The following is a 20,646-nucleotide window of genomic DNA, read 5'->3' as shown; positions in this document are numbered from 1 at the left end:
TTCAGGATTTATACCCTTTAAAAGGGGCACTATGTAATATTTACAATATCAGTGAGGTAATAATACAAACTCATAAATATCTGTTTTTCCATATGTGAATAAACAAGCTGTTCTCAGAGGGATATAAGGTCCCAGATCACTGTTTGAAGCTAAAAGGGTGGCAGGGTCCACCACATATGAACAAAGAAAAAACGCGTGAAAGTGTGTTGTCCTTTGTTTCTTCAAGTTATTCAGTCATGAAATCAAAGAGAGTTTATTTCTGTAGGCGTAAAGATCTTTCTCTTCTGATTAAAGTTTCTTCCCCCAAACTACGGAGTGCTCCTTAAATATGTCGAAGATAAAACACAGTAAAGTGACGATGCTTATTTCCAGTGTGGTGAAGATAACAGCTCTTGAAGCAGAATTGTCTTAATCAGCAGCCCGTCGCCTTTTGAATTTACTTTACACAAAGTCAGTTTGCACTTTAAACCACCGCAGGCTGTTTTTTTTTTTTTCTTCTCCAACAAAACAAATGTTTGTGTAGCGTCCCCCGGCTGATTCCAGCTCTAATAGAGTCAGACTATTTATTCTCGATAATCTGCACAGAATTTATCCTCGACATGTGCACACTGTTGCACACTGTGAATTTACCGCTCCGAACTGTTTTATTGCTCCGTGGAAGTTTTAACAGCCATTCAGAGAGCAAGGATTAATCTTTATCTGTGACAAACGAACATTTTTACTGGCAACTTTTTTGCTATTCATGTGCCCTTTATTAAATATTAACAATCTTTCTCATCTGTCTTTTTATGCCTGTCTTATTTACTCTTTCTTCTCTTTCTCTCCCACGTTTTTTTCCTTTCCTCTCGCTCTCACTTTTGATCTCATTCCCCTCTCATCATCTTTCTTTTCCCTCCCGTCTCCCTCTTCTCCACTCTTTCGCTCCTCAGTGTGCCCAATCTGAACAGTGACCTGTTTGATCTTCAGCCGGCCTTCATCCCCGCTGTGCAGAGCACTCCTTCGATCTCCACCGCCAACAGTGCCTGGGGAGGTACGCCACCTCCACACCTGCATTCACACGTATCTGAAAGCAACAGCAGGGACGCACATACACACATTCACGCCTGAGCAGAATGTCTTCCCTCTGGCCGGTCATTTATATGTCTGCCCATCCATCTGTCGAGCCATTCATTTGTCTTTTCATGTAAAACCATCCACCTGCCATCATTCCCCTCCTCTTCTTCAAAACCTAATGTTGCATGACCCAGCCGGTGTGCACAGGCACAGCTTTCATAGTAAATACTCGTAGTATTCTCTAATAATAATCCTGTAGCCATGTGTTCACGCTCTGCGATAAAGCAGTCAGGGGAACCGTCAGCTGAGATTCAACACAGCGTTTCCTCGGGTTTTCCTTCGCCGAGCGACGACACGTTCACGTTTTGGCTTTCACTCCCCCCTCGTCTATTTCTGGAGAAAAGTCTGACATTTCCAGCTCAAAATCGGCCCAACTCAAAATATCGAAAAAAGTAGCACAAAGACGCGTCTGGAAGCACATTTAGCGCCGAGTATTACAGGCTTTATGACGGAGGATTAAACTGAAGCCTTTTATAAAGAGTTTGGCCAGACTTCAGAGCCGGAGCTACTTCTTAGCTCAGATATCAGCCCCTCGCGCTGATCAGTGGCTCTGACACAGGAGATGAGATAACTTTCCCCTGTGCTTTTCTCTAAAATAACATAATACTTACTTCAGTTAACGTCCAAGGCTGTTAATGAGGCCAACACTGATGAAGCGTAGATGTAGAGTGTGACGTTTTGGTGCTTTTATTTGCATTCTTACCGATAGTTAAGATACAACGATTGATATGAAACTTGTATATCTGGTCAATATGAAGTTACAGCTAGCAGCCAGTTAGCCTAGCTTAGCACAAAGACTTGAAAGTGGGGGGAACAGCTAGCCTCGCTCTGTCTGAGTCCACCTACCAACACCTCTAATGCTCAACAATTAACACGTTTATGTCTATGTTTATTTAATCAGAACAAAAGCTCGGTTGGACATGGAGCCATGGTTAGCTGTTTCTCCTTGTTTCCAGCCTTTATGATAAGGCCACAGCAGTGTACTATATAAGGTTAATGAAAATTGTTATCGTATCGTGTATAATTACATATCTACCTTATTGTTATGAGCAGAATCATCGTATGTTAGTGTCGCTGCTGTCCTGTGAGAACGCCGCCCTGTTTTCAGCCGACACATTTTCCAGCTTCTCCAGGAGGGTTTCTAAAAACGGTTATTTATCTCAAGAAGCAGGAAATGAGTTTTCTCAAACCCTAAAGGAACACTTTATTCTGCAGTTTATCAGGAAAAAATGTAATTCAGACTCACCAAAATTGGAGATATATGGTTTTCACTGGACAGGAAGGAAAGGAAAGTAGTAACTGAAGCTGTCAGACAGGTGGAGTGGAGGAAAAAGTACGATATTTATGATGTAGTGGAGTATAGAGTTGTATATTAAGTACAGTACTTGAGTAATTGTACTGTTACATTTCACCACTGTTTAGGGTGAGGTGCTAGTTGGGTAAGTCAAGTTAGAAATTAGTAATTATTACAAACGACCTCTGTTAATATCGTCCATGTTTAATCTCCATCATCGTTACGAATCACCGTTATGTTTCCTGAAAGGTTGGTTAAACCAGTCACGTCACGTTTATTAATAGACGTTGCATTGTGCCGTCTCCCTTGTGGATTTTGTCGTGCATTCTTCTTCTCGTGGACTCGGCAATGACGACCGCTCTCTGAGGCTTCAAACCCTAATCCCCAACAGGGATGTGGATGAAGACGAAAAAACAAAAGGTGCATCGATGGATTTCCTCGTGCGCGGGCTTAACTCTCCCCTGAAAGCGGCCTGACATTCCCGACAGCCTCGACAGAAAAAAAACCCAAGTTACTAAGCAACAACAATGGCAGTACGCTGGAGACTGTAACGTCCATGTTCCTCATCTAATGGGATTAGTTTACAAGAGGTGGTGGAATCCTTACTAGAGCGTTTCCATCCAGGCTGAATCACAATCTGATGTGTATATCTACACTTCTTTGAGATGAAGCTAGTCCAGCAGTGCAGTTTAAGCATCCACACAGGTTTTTTTTTTTTTTTTAATCGCTCATATTCAACTGCATCCCTCAGGAATGGAGAGCCAGCCTCTGCAGCAGACCGCTCCAGCCATGACAGTAGATTTCGATGCTGTGTTTGGGAATAAAGCCACGCCCAGTAACAACGGCCCACAACCTGCAGCCGGTAAAGCTCGCTCCGTCTGACTGTCCAGACGGAGCCAGACTAAAAAAAAAACTGAAAACCTTTTGGCTTTGCTGGCAGCGCAAGCGTAGCATTTAACTAACCCTCTGACTGGTTCCAGCAACTTGTGGTTGTTCCTGCTGCTGGGTGGGTGTCTGCAGCTTTTCGAGCATCGCCTGTTGTTTGACTTCTCACAATAAAGTCTCTAACACTGTAAAAACAGTACATCTAACTCTTCAAGCTCAACAACCCAGATTCTCGGGGGATCAGTTAACTTTGGATGCAGCTGGATGTTCGAGCAGCTTGAGAAATGAAAAGACAGTTGCTGTTTTTTTTTTTTTTTATATATAATAAAACCCCTGATAATCAAATCATGAGGAACTATAGAAAATCTGGACTAAGTAACCAAAACACATGTTAGTAATTCAGTATTTACAGACAGTTTAAAGGTGGTATATGTAAGAATTGACAACATGTCAAATTCAAAACAAATAGGGAGCAACATATTGCTAACTACTGCTTACCGTAGCTGCTGTTAGCGCTGTAGCCGTGCAGTTAGTAGTCCAGGCCAGCAGAACCAGGGGAGTGTTGATGTTTGGGGCAGTTTAGCTGGTTAGCATGCTAACTGTAGTATACTATATCTTTATAACACAGTACATAGATGTCACAATACCACAAACTGTTATTTCTTAATCTGGTGATCATTTTTATTTTTTAAAGCTCCTGTGCTAACAGCGTGAACACCAAGACTTTTCCAGCTGCTCCCAGCTCCCAGTCTGGATTGCTACCTGCACAGCTAACTGAGCTAATTAGCTAACGGCTGCTACTTTTGGCAGCAGTTAGTGGTTATTCTATTCTTACATATTACACCTTAACACAAGCAAGAAAAGAACACAAAAAACAGCCTGAAATTGTCTCTTAGACAGATGTTTTTTTTCATGTTTCTATCACTAATTGTGAGAAGCTGTTTGAGAAAATTGGTCTTCAGGGCTTTACATGATTACTCATTTCTTTTCAGTGTTGTTTTTATTACACGATGAGCCAAAAGTTAACTGATCCCAGTTCTGGTTTGTTCCTCAATGACTCGTCTCTTCTTTCAGGGTTCCTACACAGGTTCTCTACAGATACGAGCACTTAAACTAATCTTTTCCAGATTATGATGATGATGATGAACAGGGCTCCAGATTAACTTCTTCCACCGTTTCACTGAAGTCAAAGTAAAGTGCCCCTCAAAAATCAAAGAGTTGTTTCTTTTTAGTATCATCTATACTTGTTAAACTGCAGTTGACAGTTTAATGCTTCATGTTCTTCTGAACAGAAACTCTCAGTCCTGCTGTGTGTTTAGCTCTTAGCTCTATTAGCCAAAACAACACCAAAGGACTTAGCTGCCCACCATCTAATAGCTAACAGCTAACTAGCTCTCCTCCTTAATCGACATCAGCACAGATTTGTTGCTCCCGATGTTGGGGAAAAATAGGTTGCCTCACTTGTTGATAGTGAGTTCACTGCATCCTTTCCATAGTAGTCAGCAACGGGTTTAGTTAATCATTAGCTTAGCGACATTTGTGCAAAAAGACCTTTGATCCCGGAGCCTTGTTAGTTTCCAGTCCTGAGACGAACCAACAGAAAGTAATTTTTAAAATCCAATTGTTAAGTCTTTATGTTGTAGATCTGCTCTTATTGAATTAACTCTGCAGGGATACTTGTCATTATTATCAGTCATTCAGTGATTCTGAGGTAAATTGAATTTTGGTTTCCATCATTTAATCGCCAACAAAACCTTGAAATCTAACAATGAAATAGCACCTAGAAGAGCAGATGATGTGTAGGAACCCTCCTCCAAACCACTTCAGCTTCTCTTGTTGTGATTTGCCGCCTGTTGTGGTAACCGCTTCAGACTGATGGCTCTTAAGTGTTGCAGGTCTGGGACTTTGGCTGCGAGCCCTCTTATTAGCTTACTTTTCTTTTAACCTCTCAGCAACTGACACAATCAATCTCAATGCTTCTCAACCCTTTCGGGTCCCGAGATGCCCCCGCGAAGCATGTAATTTTAAGGCACGGTGAGTTATCGACAGCTCCAGAGAAGGCACGGCAGATAAGAAGCGACTCCCTGCAGAGGTCATCTGAAGACTGTTTTCATCAGGCGTACAGACGTTCAGAGAGAGGTGGAGGTTTAAACTCTGAGTCAGGGTTTTTATCAGCTCTAAGGACAAGTCTTAGATTTATTCCTTTTGAATTAATGCTTCTAACAACTGTTGGTTCACTTGCCGAAGCTTCTCTTTTGTCCAAAAAAAACATTCAAAGCACATCAGTGAGCCGTGCTGTTGCCCTGGGTGACACATTCCTTCATCATGGTGAACGTGGGCACTGTGGGTTTTATTTTTTAGATTCACTCCCACGCACACACACCTTCCACGCTGTTGTGAATACTCACCAGCACACAAAATATGTATTAATCCTCCGCTGGAAATAGTTCCCAACAGATTGACTATTGACTACTGTTTGAGTAAAGGTCACTTAGTTCAGTCGTCGGAAATTGCGGCATGTTTAGAAGTAAATTTGACCTCACATTGTTTCTGGCTCCAAAACTTTTATTTGTCATTATTTTTTTCAGAACAGGTTTGATTTTCTGCGGTTTTTCACTTTGTGTCCTGATGTGATGTGTGTGTGAATTGCATTTCGTCCCTTACTAGACTGCCAGCCGCCGTTCAGTTCAGGATTAACTCGTCCACAGACAGCAGTGTTTTTTGTTTGTTTGTTTGATTTTTTTTATGTGCATCATTCCGTTAAAACTAGCGGTATACATCAAACTGGATCTCTAACATCTTGAAATACACCTGGAAGCAATCAGGCAGATTTCACAGGTGAAACTCTCGTGGTCCTGTCTTGTTTTCTGGATTTGATGGAAGTAGTATTATTATTTTAGTCTTTGTTCAAGAAGCAAGAGAACCACAAAATCGTCTTCACTGCTCGAGGCGTCTTTCTCGTGTGTCTCGTATTGTGAATTTTTCACAACAAATAGAATAAGTGAAGTATTGGACTCAGTGTGCAACATTTATTCTTGATGACAGATTCGGAAAAAAAGGCCTCAACTTTGGCAGAAAACTTAGTGCCACGCTGTTTTGAATGAATGATGAAGCCTTTGAAGAAATGTTTTGTCGCATATTGCATAAACTGGGATTGTCGCAAAGTATTGAGAGATCTGCTAATAGATTTTTGGGCACTGACACAAGATTTATCCTTCAGATTTCAGTGGAACTCTTTTTAAAAAGTGACTTCACTGTTTCTCAGATCCAAGACCTGGTCTGTAACATGTCAGAAAATGTTGAAAAACATCGATCAGTGTTGCCCAGAGCCCAAGGTGACGTCCTCAGATAACTGAGAGGAGTAAAGAAAAAAGGAAACAGTCATTTTACAGAAGCTGACCCCGTTTGATATATGATAACCAATCAATTAATTGTTGCAGTTCTACTAGATTGACCTGTTCTCCTCTGTGAACGTAATTGTAGATATAAGACTTCATCAGCGCTTGTACAACGGCGCCCATCAGTCAGCATTACGGGAAATTTGCAAGAATAAACCAGCCAGCTGTTTCTCAGCGTGTTGTTCAAACTCATTTGTGCGACTTGATCAGAACGCTATCATCACACAGAGCTCGATCACTAATCATACGTCTGCAGAAAAAAAGAGTCTATTTTGAGAACTTCTGAGTGTTTCTTGCATGAATTCTTTATTATTGACATCATTAGGAGGAATTAGCTGGATCTGTGCAGCTGTGGCGTTGCTTCGTCAAACATTTGACGGATAAAGCTGTCTTGGTTTGTCTCTCTGTTTAAGGAGTGCAGATTCTGTTTTGTTGGGGGTGGGCGGGGGGGCTGCTGATTCCTGGCTCGCTCTAATCTTGTTTAACCCCGTCGATCTCCTCGGAAGTAACAGTTGGAGGCTTGTGGCTCCATTGTGCCGCCTGGTTCTGGCTTTACTTCCTTCTATTAATAGCGCCTGTGTGGAAGAGCTGCCACTACAACTAGCAATATACCATCTGGGCAACTGGCAGCATCTCACTAAAATCCCTCTGTGTGTGTGTTTGTGTGTGTGTGCAGCTACTGTACGTCTGTGTTTTTGTATGTGTGTGTCCATGCGTCCACATGTGTCCTCAGATTTGTCCGAGTTTGTAACTTGTGTGCGTCTGTTCCGCGCGTCGTCTGTCGTGTCGCCTCGTCCCATCTGTCCGCTTCTGCTCGTCTGTTTTGTTTGTTGTTGTTCACACCGTTTCCACCCTCCTCCTCCTCGTCCTCCCCGTCCTCCTCGTCCTCCTGCTCCTCCTCCTCCTCCCTCCATTTATTTCATCTCTCCCTCTGTATTTGCCTCATCGTCTCCCCAACACACTTCACAAGGCAAGAATCGCCCAGGCAACTCCTTTCCATCTGCTCTCCTCCTCTTTAAAATTCAAAGACCTTTCTCCTTCCTCTCTCTCCGGCAGTCTGCATTCTTCTATCTGATCTTATTGTCCTATATTTACTGATATCTTACTGTGTTTTGTGCTTTCATGTACAGAGATTTGGACTCGCAGTTGCTCCTTTTTATATCAACGTTGTATCAGATTGCTGATTTTATTTATGCCTCTTCAGGATGTTGAGCAGATAATTCTAGCGCACACCGTCTTACCTGTTCTTGTCCTTTTTTTTTAATCGGATTCTATTTTTACGGATTTGCCAATTTCATTATTTCAGTGGGTCATGATGGTAAACCTTCTTCTTTGTTATATGAAGGTAAAGCTCAGAAAGGGTCACAGAGTTTATCAGAGAACTAATCATGCTTTAATTCTACCATATTAACTCCCCTGTCAGTCATGCACGCTGTTGGGCAAATGTTCTAATAAGCACTTGAGTCACCTGTACGTCAAAGAACTGACGGGAATCTCACATAAATCATACCGTTGAGAACAATGTGATGAATGTAGCACTCATTTATCATCTCTTCTGCGTATAACGAGTGTTGAAAGGTTTGTGGTTGAATTAAAACACAGTACATTTTTGCATATTCTAATACCAGAACAAGGCTAATTTCATGACCTCAACATTGACACAGCTGAGCTTTATTAGCTTTAGCCTCAGTCTCTTAGCCTGTTATGATATATATGCAGCCATGAAGTTCAATCTCAAGACCCCTTTTTACATAAAAGTTAGATGAGAAACAATAGAGTCAATAAAGTCAGCTGGAGATCCCAGAAGCCTCCTCTTGTGGCTAACGTTAGCTTAAACCATACAGTTTTCTGCTTAAACGTAGCGGTTTCCTATAAACCTCGATATATAACTACACAGTTAGCGGTCACCCTGGAAATGGAAGATCTACCAGCCATCCATTGCTATTGTAGACTAAATGATTGAATAAACTCAAGTTTTGTCCTTTGTTGTTATTTGCAACTCTGTGGAAAACGTTAATGATCCAGTCGTCTTAACAACCTAGCGTTAAAGCTAGAAGCTAGAGGAGCTAGCTTAGCTACAGGTCAAAAATCATCACCTAAAAAGGACAAACATGCTTCTGTCTACCATTATATGATTTAATTCAGCTAAACGCCCAAATTACCCAGAATATTCAGCTATAAACCTGCAAGTGTTGACATAAAAATCACACATGGACTGAACGCAGATAATCATGAAAGATGTTTCTTTGTCACCAAACTAAAGGGCTTTAACTCTTGAGACAGCCGTTTAGCTTTAACACCAAGCTAGCTAAACCAGAAAAGGGAATCCCTGCTTTTGTTTACCTCCAGGACGTGTTGTTTCAAAAAGTCTTTGAGGAGTTTTAATCAGTAATTCTACCCACATTAATATTGTCAATTTCACATTGTCAGCTTGACAGTGAGGTCAGTTTCAACAGTCCCTCACTGTTGCAGCCTGTGAGATAACTGAGATCACTCTTCTTCCTCGATAGATTTCCCGTCTCAACTCTGCTGCTTCTCGCTCACAGGTGCCAAATATTGTGCAGCAATTGAAGCTCTTTCTGCAACAAAAAAAAAGATCGCACCATATCTGAAAACTTTGTGTGACACTTAACGCCTGAATGACAAGCAGCCATTACGTCAACCAATAGATGAAGCCATCAGCGTTGCCATGTCTGAAAAGGGCTTTAGATAATCCAACCTATTCACATATCTGACACATTTAGTAGTAAGTAGCAGATTTCTCCCGCCTAGTTTTTTAGGAATTAAAACCCTTGACATGGATTTATTTCCTCCGCTCCCTTTGATCTTAAACTCTATTGACTGTTAAATCCTCTGCTGAAACACCTAAGCTAACACTGATAGCATTATCCACCCCGTTCAATACGGCGCTCCTCCTCCGCCTCTGCCTCCCAATTCCCTCCTCCCCTGTTCTTCGTCTTCCTCTTTCAGCCCCGTGGTGTGTGTGATTTACTGAGAGGCCTCGTGTCCTTCTTTTTCTTCCTCCTTTTTAATCCCAACGGCTCTTCTGTTGCTCACTGTAGTTCAGTTTAATTCATCGGGCTTTAAACTGACACGGTGGTTTAAGAAACAAAAAAAAATATCACCCACGTCGTCGAAGCGTTTCATCGCGCCGACAACAATAATTGAAACGCTGACAACGGGGAGAGAATTAAAGAGATTGTGGTTAAAACTAGGTTCTCCGTCTCGAGCTTTAACTTTCTTCTTCTCTTTATTTCTACTTCTTCTTTCCGTCTCCATATGCTTCTCTTCCTCCTCCTCCCTCTCTCTTTTTTTTCCTCTCATCTGCTAAGCTAGCAGGAAAAGTGTTTTCTGAATCTCTTGTGTCAGCACCACTGTCAGACCTACACACTGCTTCCTAACTAAATATTATTCCTCCCTCTTTTTTTCCCACCATCAGCTGCCTCACTTTCTCCTCCTCCTCCTGTGTATTGCAGGAACACCGTACCTTTACAGCAGTCGTCTTGAATTCACATCTTGTTTTTCTATATTTTCCATGCGCCGATCTTCATTCCTTTTTGCACTACCTGTCGCAAGATATTGATTTATTTAACCCTGAAAGGTTGCTCGATGAAGGCAGGAAATGTTAAAGCGAGGAGCTGAGAATCAGACTTTTTGCATCCATTTTTGCCTTTGTGGTCCTTTATTCTGCTCGTCTTTTCTCCTTCCACCCACATGTAAACATGCGTATACACCATCACACCTCCAGCACAGCAACACTGAGCCATTAGCTGAATGAGTGCTGACATGGGAAGTTGTTAACACGCACTCTTAGACACACAGACGCACACCAACACGGGAAATTACTCTGTCATCCGTGCCTACCGGCCACGGACAAACCCTGATCATCTTTTCCCCCTCGTAGACAAACACACACACACATGTTTTAAAAAACTAATCACTGTTGGTGTCAGAGTGTATACATGACAGCTACGCACAGATAAATCAATCATCTGGAACAAGTGCTGCAAGCTACTGAGTCAGGGATTATAGGCTCGCTGCTGATAGAATGAGGCTGCTGCATGACGGTTTGAAAAAAAAAAAATGGAGTCTGCGTCGAGTGTATCTGCTTTAAAACAGGAATCTCTGTACATGTAGGTGAAGGCAAGAAAAAAAGAGGAAAGGAGGAATTCAATTAACAGAAACATCTAGCAATGAGATTGAGGTTCACATTAAGAATGTACAGCTCAGCGGTATTTCTCAGATCAAAACCCGACGAGCGCTGCTTCATTAAAGCGGTCGAATCGTGGACGGACATTTTTGAATAGTTTGGAATATTATGCTGAAAGCAGAGTCGGCGCTCATTAGATTCAGGATTAAATGCTTTCTCACAGATACTTTGAAATGAGTTACTTCTGTTCTTTAACTTTCTTCAGCTCGAGCGTGAGTTACCCTCATGGTTTGTTTATTCAGAGTTTTGTGGCTACAGTTCGATTAGCTCACTGACAGCCCTCAGTGGTGCTACGCATTAAGCAGATTTAGCTACTACTTGAAACTCTTAATTTTTTTTTAACAATGGTCGCTTGCTTTCAATCAGAAAGTACACAATAGCAGGCTTGTCATTAATGGTTGGCAACTTTTGACTTTCCCTGTTTAGATGACAACCTGTAGCTAGCAAGCTTTTGAAGCTAACAATGGCTTCAGGAGTAGGTTGAACAGCCCCTTAGCTTGTCGTCAAACCAGTGTGTTTAGTAAACACAACTCCATTTTGGGTAACATTTCGTGGGAAAGCTGGGAGTCTAAACCTGCTAAGACAATGCTAATATTATCTAAAACTCCAGGACCAACTTTCACACATCACGCAAATTACAGTGGATGTGTGAGTTGTGAATAGGTTTTCTTTTTTTTTACGTATCCCAACAAAATAGTACTGTTAGCTAATCAAATGCTCCTGGACGTAAATGATGTAAATCTCATTGTGATTTCTGAAACACTGGTCTCTTGCTTTCAAACAGAAGCACACAAAAGCAGTCCTCTCATTTCAAGTTGCCAATTATTGATTTACCCAGCTAAAGTGACAACATGTAGCTTACTAGCTATTTAAGCTAACATAAGCCCCATGATTTACCTTGAAAAAGCCTTTCTTAGACTTGTAGGCCAAACCAGTGTCCATTTGTGTTACAATATTAGGGAAGCTAAAAGTCTAAACTTGCTAAGATGATGCTAATGTGACCCTAAAATTTGATATAGTATTATTTACAATGGGGAAATTCCTTCCACAAGTACGAAAATTTTACTCTTATTGGCTTTTGGAAAGACTGGGCTCTCTCCAGGAAAGGTGTTTACTGACTGTTTGTGTTTTTTGTGTGTTATTTGTCTTAATGCACTCCTCGGCTCATATTTAATCTCATATCTGCATGCACTTCATTGCTTTTCTCTCTTTTTGTGCATCTGTGCGGTGTACTAACCCCCTACATGTTCATTTTCTGTCTGGATGAAGTTGTCAGCAGCCTTTTTTTTTTTTTTTCTCTCCTCCACTTTGTTTACATGTATAACTTAATATCGCCCGCAGGTTTCGACGCTCTAGGTGACCTGTTGAAGCCTACGATTCCCACGCACACCGCACCACCTCCTCCACCTCCTCAGATGGCCATCCATCCCGGAGGAAAGCTGCTAGCCAACGACCTCGACTCGTCTCTGGCCAACCTCGTGGGCAGTGAGTGTCCAGATACGTGGCCGAGTGTGCCAACGAAAGTGGAAAACGAGCACTTCGCTATACGCTTCATACTTGAGTTAACCGGTTTAACTCTTTAAATGCCTCAAATGTTTGCATATCACTTTTCATTCCGCTTGATTGAGACCAAGTTTGGTTTGCATCCCTTTTGCATTCATGTGGCATCGTTAACAATTAACCATTCAGACCATCAGTGATATCATCTACTTTGGGAGAAGCCTATTAGATGTTATACTCTCATTCATGAAGAATTTAGATTTACACTGTCAGGAGATTATTAAGAGAACAAAGGTGAAGTCAGATCGGAGAGAAAAACGGCATGAAAGACTAAATCAGCTGCTTCCTTGTCTTTTAATTTACTGCCTTTCAACTGCGATCACTCACTTCCTCTGTTTGTATCCCTCCTCAGATCTGCAGTTCGGTGGGACCCCAGCCAAGAAGTAAGTGTCTTGAGATGTTGTGATACCTTTTTCTTAAGATGTGCTCACAGTGTAGGCTGTGGGATTTATTCAGTGTTTGTACGTGATCTCTGCTGCGGCTGCCCGTCAGCCAACATATAACTTTTTTAAAAAAAATCCTATTTATTATGGAGAATTCAGTTGCTTTTACCGCTCGGGGTTTGTGACAAAGTGCCTCCGTAGAGCGTTAAAGCAAGATTCACATTCATATTTCTGCCGCACTTGCAATATAGTTGGTCTTTAAAATTCATGATGCGCCTCACGGGGACCACAAAAAAAAATAAAATAAAAGACAGTAAAAGGAGAAGATTCCACAAGTAAAAAAGAGAAACTATTACTGCAGTTTTATTTCTTACAACACATGGCACAAAAAAAAAAGGATAGAAAGAGCCTGATGGTGTTTCTTGTTTTCGGTCATCTGTTCGTCCATCTTCAGGCCAGAGATGCACTGGAGCCAGCCCGGAGAGAAGAAGCTGACCGGAGGCCAGAACTGGCAGAATAAGACCATGTCGACCACACAGTGGGGCCCGGCGCCGATGGCCCCACAGCCCATGCCTGTACAACATGTGGTGAGGAAACACACACAGGGGCAGAATGTCGCCCAGGGGGTGACTGTGCAACCTACAAATTTACCCTAAATGGATCCAGTAGGGTGCCCGAGACTCCTGCAAAAGAATGATTGTGTGTTTTTACAACTTGGATCTTGTTTTGGTCGTAAAGGTCATCATCATTTCTATTAGTTGCTGATTGCTGAAATCGGGTAAAAGCAACAATTTTACCAGGCAGGTCGAGAAGCACGAGCAGTCAGATGATCTGACAGGTTTTGAATAGATTTACAGATGAATCAAACCTATTTGAGAGGGAAGATAGTGGCTAATTATAGTTATCTTTAAACCAGAAAATGTCCCTGAGGATGCGTACACTAAAGATGTTTCTAGCTTCAGGGTTTATTTCCAGAAAAAATTCCTAGCTAGAGGAAAGTTTTACAAATGTAAAACCTCCCTGAATCAGAAAAACAATTATAGAAAGAGTCTTGATTGACCTTGTTTGCAGTTTGAGGTTTTACAGACGTCTCGTTTCAACATGTTGAGTTCCCTCACTTAATTACTTCCCTCCAAATAAACTGGAACAGATATTGTGAATAATAAAAATGTAAATTAGCTTGTCTACAATCCGTCTGATTGTCTGATGCTCGTGTTTCCTCTCCATCTAGTCTACGGTGAAGATTACTGAAACAAGAACAAATAAGCTGTAAATAACCAGAATTATTCTTTAATGAGGATATTAAAGTGTCTGTATGTGCTGGAAATCTGACTACCAGACGTTGGAGTGATCCTCTAACTCAGATAATGTTTCCCAAAATGTTGAACTACTCCTTTAACAGTGAAAAAGTCAGACTAGCTCTCCATTAGATTTAAAAATATTTAGTCTGGATGTTGAAAATCTGACTTGTCCTCGCAGACACTTTGCTGCAGAATGCTAGACGTGTGCGTGCATGTGAATGTTGTACTTTCTTGTATATAGATGGAAGTATCGGTGTGTGTATTCATGAGTGTGTGTGTGTGTGTGTTGACTTGGTGCAGTATAAAGCTGCCTGTGCATGCTCTGTGTGTGTGTTTTTTCGTGTGTGTGTGCTGATCTTGGCAGCTCCCGATTGTCCTCCTGATCTCCGGACAGCAATTTCTGGCTGACGAGGACAAAACTGTCACTAACCCTCCGCTTCCTCTCTTTCTCCCTCTTCCCCCCCAAAAATCTCTTGTCTTGTTTTTTTTTTTTTTTTTAATTCTTTCTTGGTCCTCTTCCCCTCTTCACCCCTGCTGTCATTCCGTCTCATCTCTCACTTCCTGTCCCGCTCGTCCTCTTCGTGCATGTTTTCTTTTTCCTCCTGTGATTCCTTTTTTTTTTTGCACCGTCATCCACTCGTCTTCCTTCCCCTCTCCGCTCGTGTTTTGTTTTATCGCGTCTCGTGTTTTGCGTGGTCATCTGCTCGTCCTGTTTTTCGCTCCGCGTTGCCTTTGACATCTGCCCGTCCGCATTTTGACCCTTCGTTCTTCTTTTTTTTTTAATTGTTTCCGTTTGCTTGTTGCTGCGGTTGTTCATTTCTGCCTCCATTCTCTATCCTGTCTAACCTTGTTTCTCCTTCCCGTCTCACCCTCCTACCTGTACGTTGTCTTTATATTTCTTTACTTTCTTTTGGTCTCTACTTTTTCTTTTGCTCCCCTTTCATCATCTCCTCATTCTCTTCCTCTCACCCTCTACATTCTCTCTGTCATCTTTGTCTCTTTCTTTCTATCTCCCCTTCCCTCCCTCTCTCTCTCTGTCGTCTTCCTCTCCGTCTCTTGTCTCTTTTCCTCGTTGCGTCCTGATGCAGAATGGAATGTTCTATACTAGTTATGTAAGTACTTATCCCTGTTTAGTAAATCAAGTTTCACCCAAGCTGCTCAATGTAACTTCTGTAATGTGCTTCCAAACTTCCCTCTTGCTGTCTTTCTCTTCCTGTGTCACTTCTTTCTTTCTCGGAGACGCTTGTTTTGTGCAGATAACCTCCTCACTTCTGTGCTGTGCTCTGTACTAGTAACATTAACTGTCTGATGCCGAGAAGTCAAGAAACACAGTGCAACTTTCCTCCTTCGTTTCTACTTCGAGTCTTTCTAAAACTAAAAATCTCTGCTTTTCTTTATAAATTATAGAGCTCTCAGGATAAAATACAAGACCCACAATCTTAACAACAAAGCAACAGCAGATCAGATGACAAAAACACACATCGACTCCACAAACAAGCTCAGCTCAACCTCAGCACCTCGTATCTGATCTGAGTGAATTAAAATATGTTAAATATATGATCATATAATATAAGATCTTGATAACAATTGTCGTGGGATACAGCTGTGACAATTAGTTGATTAATCAGTTAAATGCAAGTGATTTTAAAGATCGATTCATCGCTAAAATCAGTGTTTCTTAAAAAGTTTTGCACGAGAATCAATGGGTGTCGACACGGGCGTCATGCTGCATTCAAGTGCACCCGTTAATCTCGATAATCTACACTTGAATGTCCGCATTGGTCGATCAAACAGGAACATTTTTTTTGTTTTTTCATCTATTTGTCTTGGTTGAGATTCGCAGCTCCATCTGTTGTTACTTTCTTGTTCTTTTGTTGCACCATTTTTAATACTCAGATGCTGAAATCATAACTGTGTCCCTTTATTTTCTACAAAGGAGGCAGATGTTAAAAGTCCTCTATTAAAGAAACATCACATGAACATTTCTGCCTGAGTCACGTCAGATAGATTTTCATCAGCGGTGGTGGCAGCAGCTCCCATGATCCCACGCTGCTCATGTCGTTTGTTTTGATTGATCGAGCAGAAATCACATAGATTTCATTTTGAGGAAATTACTGAGCCTTTTAACAAAATGACTACGTTTTAAAGACAAACATCTGTGTTTGAGTCCCACAGACATGCTGTGGAGGTCAGGAAGTCTTGAGAGACCAACACATTGTTGGGTTTGTTTTTTTCTTTTATATAAATGGGTTTTGAAAACAATATGAAAAATGTAGAACCTCACCAGCTTTGTCCAATAAAACCACGTGCCGACGGACTAAACGAGACAAAAGGATCTGTTGGCATTCTTCAGGCTCTGTGTCAAACCCGAACAAACTAACACTAAACCATCTAATTTTGGAGACGTGTTATTGACTCTTGGTGACAAAAGGCAGAAAGCAGAAACAGAAATTGCCTCTGGGGATTAATTCAGCGGCATAATAAAAGAGAGAAGTATTGGTTCTCTCAGCAAAAACAAACCAAAATGTCTTTTCCCTCCTATACGGTTCAAGAGAGAAGTCCCTGTATTGTGTTGGTCAGCAGTGAACCGGGTCCTGCCTTCAACGTACATTTAGCAAGACAAGCAAACGCACAGGAAAATGCATCGGGAACAAATAAAGCTTAGAGAGGGAAATATTAACAGAGCTGCTCGTTATTCTCCCCGAGAAAGAGTCGAGTCGTGTCCCTGACAGCAGACGTGACCTCCGGAAGACATAAGTCATGTGGCAGTGATATATAAGACATCGAAGGTAGCAGAGCAGCGGATAAGTAGGCCGCCATGCATCATGCATGAGAAGTGAAACTCCCACATCTGAGATTCCCACCAGAAGGGCAAGGTAGCGACAGTTCTGCTCTCGCTTGATACTTGAAATGCCAGCAAAAGACTGGAACTTATTTAACCTTCGCTTAAACCGTGCAGGTCATTTCCAGGTCGGTCTGGAAAGCTTAGAAAAGAGAGAGAGTCGCTTTTTTTAGGAGATGGCGATGTGAATGCTCACAGAGGGAGACGGGGGGGAAAAAAAAGAGGGATTGAAACAACAGGCGGCCGACAGATACAGGCAAACAGATGAATGTAAAGCGCGAAGGCCGACAGCTGGGCTGACAGACAGATGGGCGTAGATGCTGATGGAGAAGGTGTAGCGGTGCGTGAACAGCATCTCACCTGCTTTTGTTGTTTGCTCACACATCTTCTTGTCATGTTTAAAAGAAATAAAGTGATGCCCCTCTGTCCGACAAACGCAGACGGACCAGTCCGACTCCGAGACAGATGGCTTGTAACCACAGCCTGCTTCATGTGCAGATGACGGCAGAATCAGTTAAATATTTCATGATATTATAATGGTTTCAAATACTTGAGCCACTAGTGTATTACTAATTGAGCAATAAACGTATCTGACGGATGAATCAAGTCTTTTGGCTTCAATTGGACTCTTTCTTTGCTCTGTGGCTGCGGGCCAACTCCGCTGCCGCTGGAAGAGATCAGATTGATCAACGGTTGTGATCAACTTTCTCAGGTCTGCTCTGCAGAGGCAGGAATTAAAAGCCCGATAAATCACATTGATTAAGTCCCGAGATAAGTTCACCGGTTCACCTGACCCGACCAGAAACCCTCCTGCTTCAGTCTCTTGGTGGAGAAAATTACTTCCTGTCATCACTTCAGGTCCCCTCAATGCTTCACTGAGATTTGCAGTTTCTTTAAGTTCAGCATTCAAAATCTCTCAGAGAAAATGTTGTATTCCTAAAATCTCACATAACGATGATCTAAAAACGCTTAAAACTGTAAAATAAAATAATCGTCAAAACAGTCTCCAGCTCATCAAATGTCCAATTCAAGCTACAGAATTAGTCAGAATTTGAAAACCTGTCATTTATTTAATATATAGTCTGGAGTCTGAGGGTTTCAACATCGGTTAAAAACTTGAGAATTCGGTCAGATGTGAACACAGACATGATAACTGGTATGATTTCCCTCTTGGTGCCCTATATGAAAAAATGCTGCGAGAGTGACCTCTTTGGAAGATAAAACCAGAACTTGCCTTAGGTTTCTCGCAGTTTAAGCTCTCTTCAGTATTAAGGGAATCTTTTGATTGTTGTCTGTACATCCATGGCTACACTGCACAAAGGAACCCCTGATAGATAGTTCGGCATACTTTTATGTAAACAAGTATATGAATAAAAAAGAAATATAGCTTGTGCTGTAGCCTACAGCTGGACTGCTCTCCTGTTCATATATATAACACACAAAGAATTAAAGCAGATTGTGTTTTAAAGAAACAGAATTCAGAAAGTAAGTTTGCATATTTAAAAAAAAAAAGCTAAAATACTGTAAGACTCTTTTTATAGCTCAATGAGCATAACAGGCTGTTTGTTCAAAGCATTGATTAAGGCGTCATCGCATAAGTAGCAATTAAAGGATAACGCTACTGTTTTATTTTCTGCATAAAAAAAGCCTGAACCCAGTATCGTATCTGCCTGATTAATGTAATCCATCATTTGACGTGAGACTGCAAAGGTAATATATGATTTCACACAGCTAATTACTGCATTTAATGGAAATAATGTACATTTTACTCCAGCTGGAGAGACTTCCAGCTCTGACTGGAGAAACTTTTAATACCTTCTGCAATGATTGAGTCTTTATAAAGTCATGCTAGGAAAAAAAAAACAACCCTCAGTTGTCTCATTTACAATGATGGATTAGGTCTGTGAAGGCAGCAGCAGCGTGTTTCTGCAAGCTGTTTTTAATGGGTTTTTAAAAACAGTGGGAGCCCGCTGACTTCCGGGTGAGCAGGTTGACCTGCAGCAGAGCGAACAGTCATAACTTGCGACTGCAGCAGACACTGTACAATTATGTGAGAGAGGGGAGGAAAACCACACTGGTATTATCCTGTCACATCTGCAAATGCTCGCAGGTTACTCCCAAATCCCGCTGAGAAATGCAGCGTCTTATTTGTTATAAATGAGAGGAGTTGTCAGTGTGCCTGCGCCTGCAATATGTAACTCAACTGCAAACTGTGAAATTGCCACAGGCGATGGATAACTCATCCAACATCTGTGAATATTAACACTGGTGTGTGTGTGTTGTAGGCCGCCTGTTGTTGTGCGTGAGGCGCCCTGCGCTGCATCTCCACGTCTCTGATCTTGTAAACTGATTTTCCTCCGGGACGTCCACTGATACCGCGCCGTAATGTGCCGGGGACACTCGCGCCCATAAATTACCAAACGCGTCGAGCAGAAATCAGCCGCTTTGTCGTGGATTTGCGTGGGTTGCTACAAATTGCCCGTCACGTCGTGTTTGAGGCCCATTCAGCCGTAGTGGATTTGATTTGTGAAGTGAGGAGGGCAGGGCCAAACGCTGTCCTACTGAGCCACCCCTTTTAAAGCCGTGGTAATGATTGCTCCCAGTGGGATTCCACTAAGTACCCCTGCTGCATGCTGTGTTGTCGCGCTCCTAATGTGCACACACTTTATCAGCATAAAACGTGTTCTCCTTGCACATACATAAGACTGTGTCTATTTATTTTATCATGCTCGGACAGAGTCGGACGTGTCCAATAGAGACAGATGAGTTGTTTTCAGAGCTAAGACGCTAAATCTGTATAAATGCTCCGGTTTTCTTTACGCTACAAGCCATAAAGTGTTTGACCCAGGTGTGTTTTCTGTCATGTTGGCAGCCATGTCTGCTTTTTCCACCTGCTTTAAGCTGATTCCTGTTTCGTTTATTTTTCCCCGTCTAGGCTCCAGCTCCCATGGCTTTTCCCATGACCACACCGCAAGTGCCTGTGTATGGAATGGTAAGTGTGGAAAAACATACTGCTCATGTACCTTCAGGCGTTATGTATAATCTGATATCGCTATCGATATTGGAGTTGTTTCGTCATTATCAGATTTATGCTGTGCCAGGACCATTATTGGGTCTGACCTATCACGTGTTTTTTTTAAAGCGTCACAGCTCTGTGAGAAAGAAAATAATGGGGAAAAAAACACATGGGAGAAGTTACTCTTTCAATCATGGGTATAATAAATAAAAATAAACATGTTTCCTTAACCTAAGCAGGTATTTTAGCTCCGTAAACCTTACCACGTATTTTAGCTCCCTAAATCTTAACAGAGACAGAACAGGGAAAATACATGAAAAATAATCAGAATACAGGATGCTAAGCCTGTTCTTTTCAGTAAGAGTGAGAGAAAATGGTGAACACAGTTTATCATACATCGTCACATTTCATACCAACAGTCTAAAACCAAACTATGTTCAGTTTCTCCTCATATCTTGAAAAGCTAGATTCAGCGATTGTAGTGTTCTTCTGTTTGATGAAGGATTCAAAGGATTAGTTGCTTATCTACATAGTTTGTGTGTTTTTCCCCTCAATTTGTTTCAATTTGTCAACTTCTGGTTTTAGCGCTAATGCAGAATGTCGCAGACTGATTTTGAATTCCTGCTCTTATTTTCTTTGTCTTC

At 41.7% G+C, this 20,646-nt stretch overlaps 1 protein-coding gene across 9 annotated transcripts in view; it reads left to right on the top strand.

Annotated features, from left to right (window-relative positions):
• The window catches only part of si:ch211-200p22.4 (phosphatidylinositol-binding clathrin assembly protein), an 86,490-nt gene that overhangs the window by 58,728 nt on the left and 7,116 nt on the right, over window positions 1-20,646 (top strand). For 7 of the 9 annotated variants that reach the window (XM_037111367.1, XM_037111365.1, XM_037111368.1 and 4 more), the window contains 6 exons: window positions 930-1,030; window positions 3,159-3,269; window positions 12,242-12,385; window positions 12,813-12,843; window positions 13,283-13,430; window positions 19,922-19,978. In XM_037111367.1, coding sequence (XP_036967262.1) covers window positions 930-1,030; window positions 3,159-3,269; window positions 12,242-12,385; window positions 12,813-12,843; window positions 13,283-13,430; window positions 19,922-19,978 — 592 coding nt within the window. The remainder of the gene's footprint in view (window positions 1-929; window positions 1,031-3,158; window positions 3,270-12,241; window positions 12,386-12,812; window positions 12,844-13,282; window positions 13,431-19,921; window positions 19,979-20,646) is intronic. The other 2 variants (XM_037111371.1, XM_037111372.1) reach the window with 2 other exon arrangements.

Source organism: Acanthopagrus latus, chromosome 10 (genome assembly GCF_904848185.1).
Source record: "Acanthopagrus latus isolate v.2019 chromosome 10, fAcaLat1.1, whole genome shotgun sequence".
Lineage (NCBI taxonomy): Eukaryota > Metazoa > Chordata > Actinopteri > Spariformes > Sparidae > Acanthopagrus > Acanthopagrus latus.
This window is presented reverse-complemented; position numbering and strand designations above follow the sequence as displayed.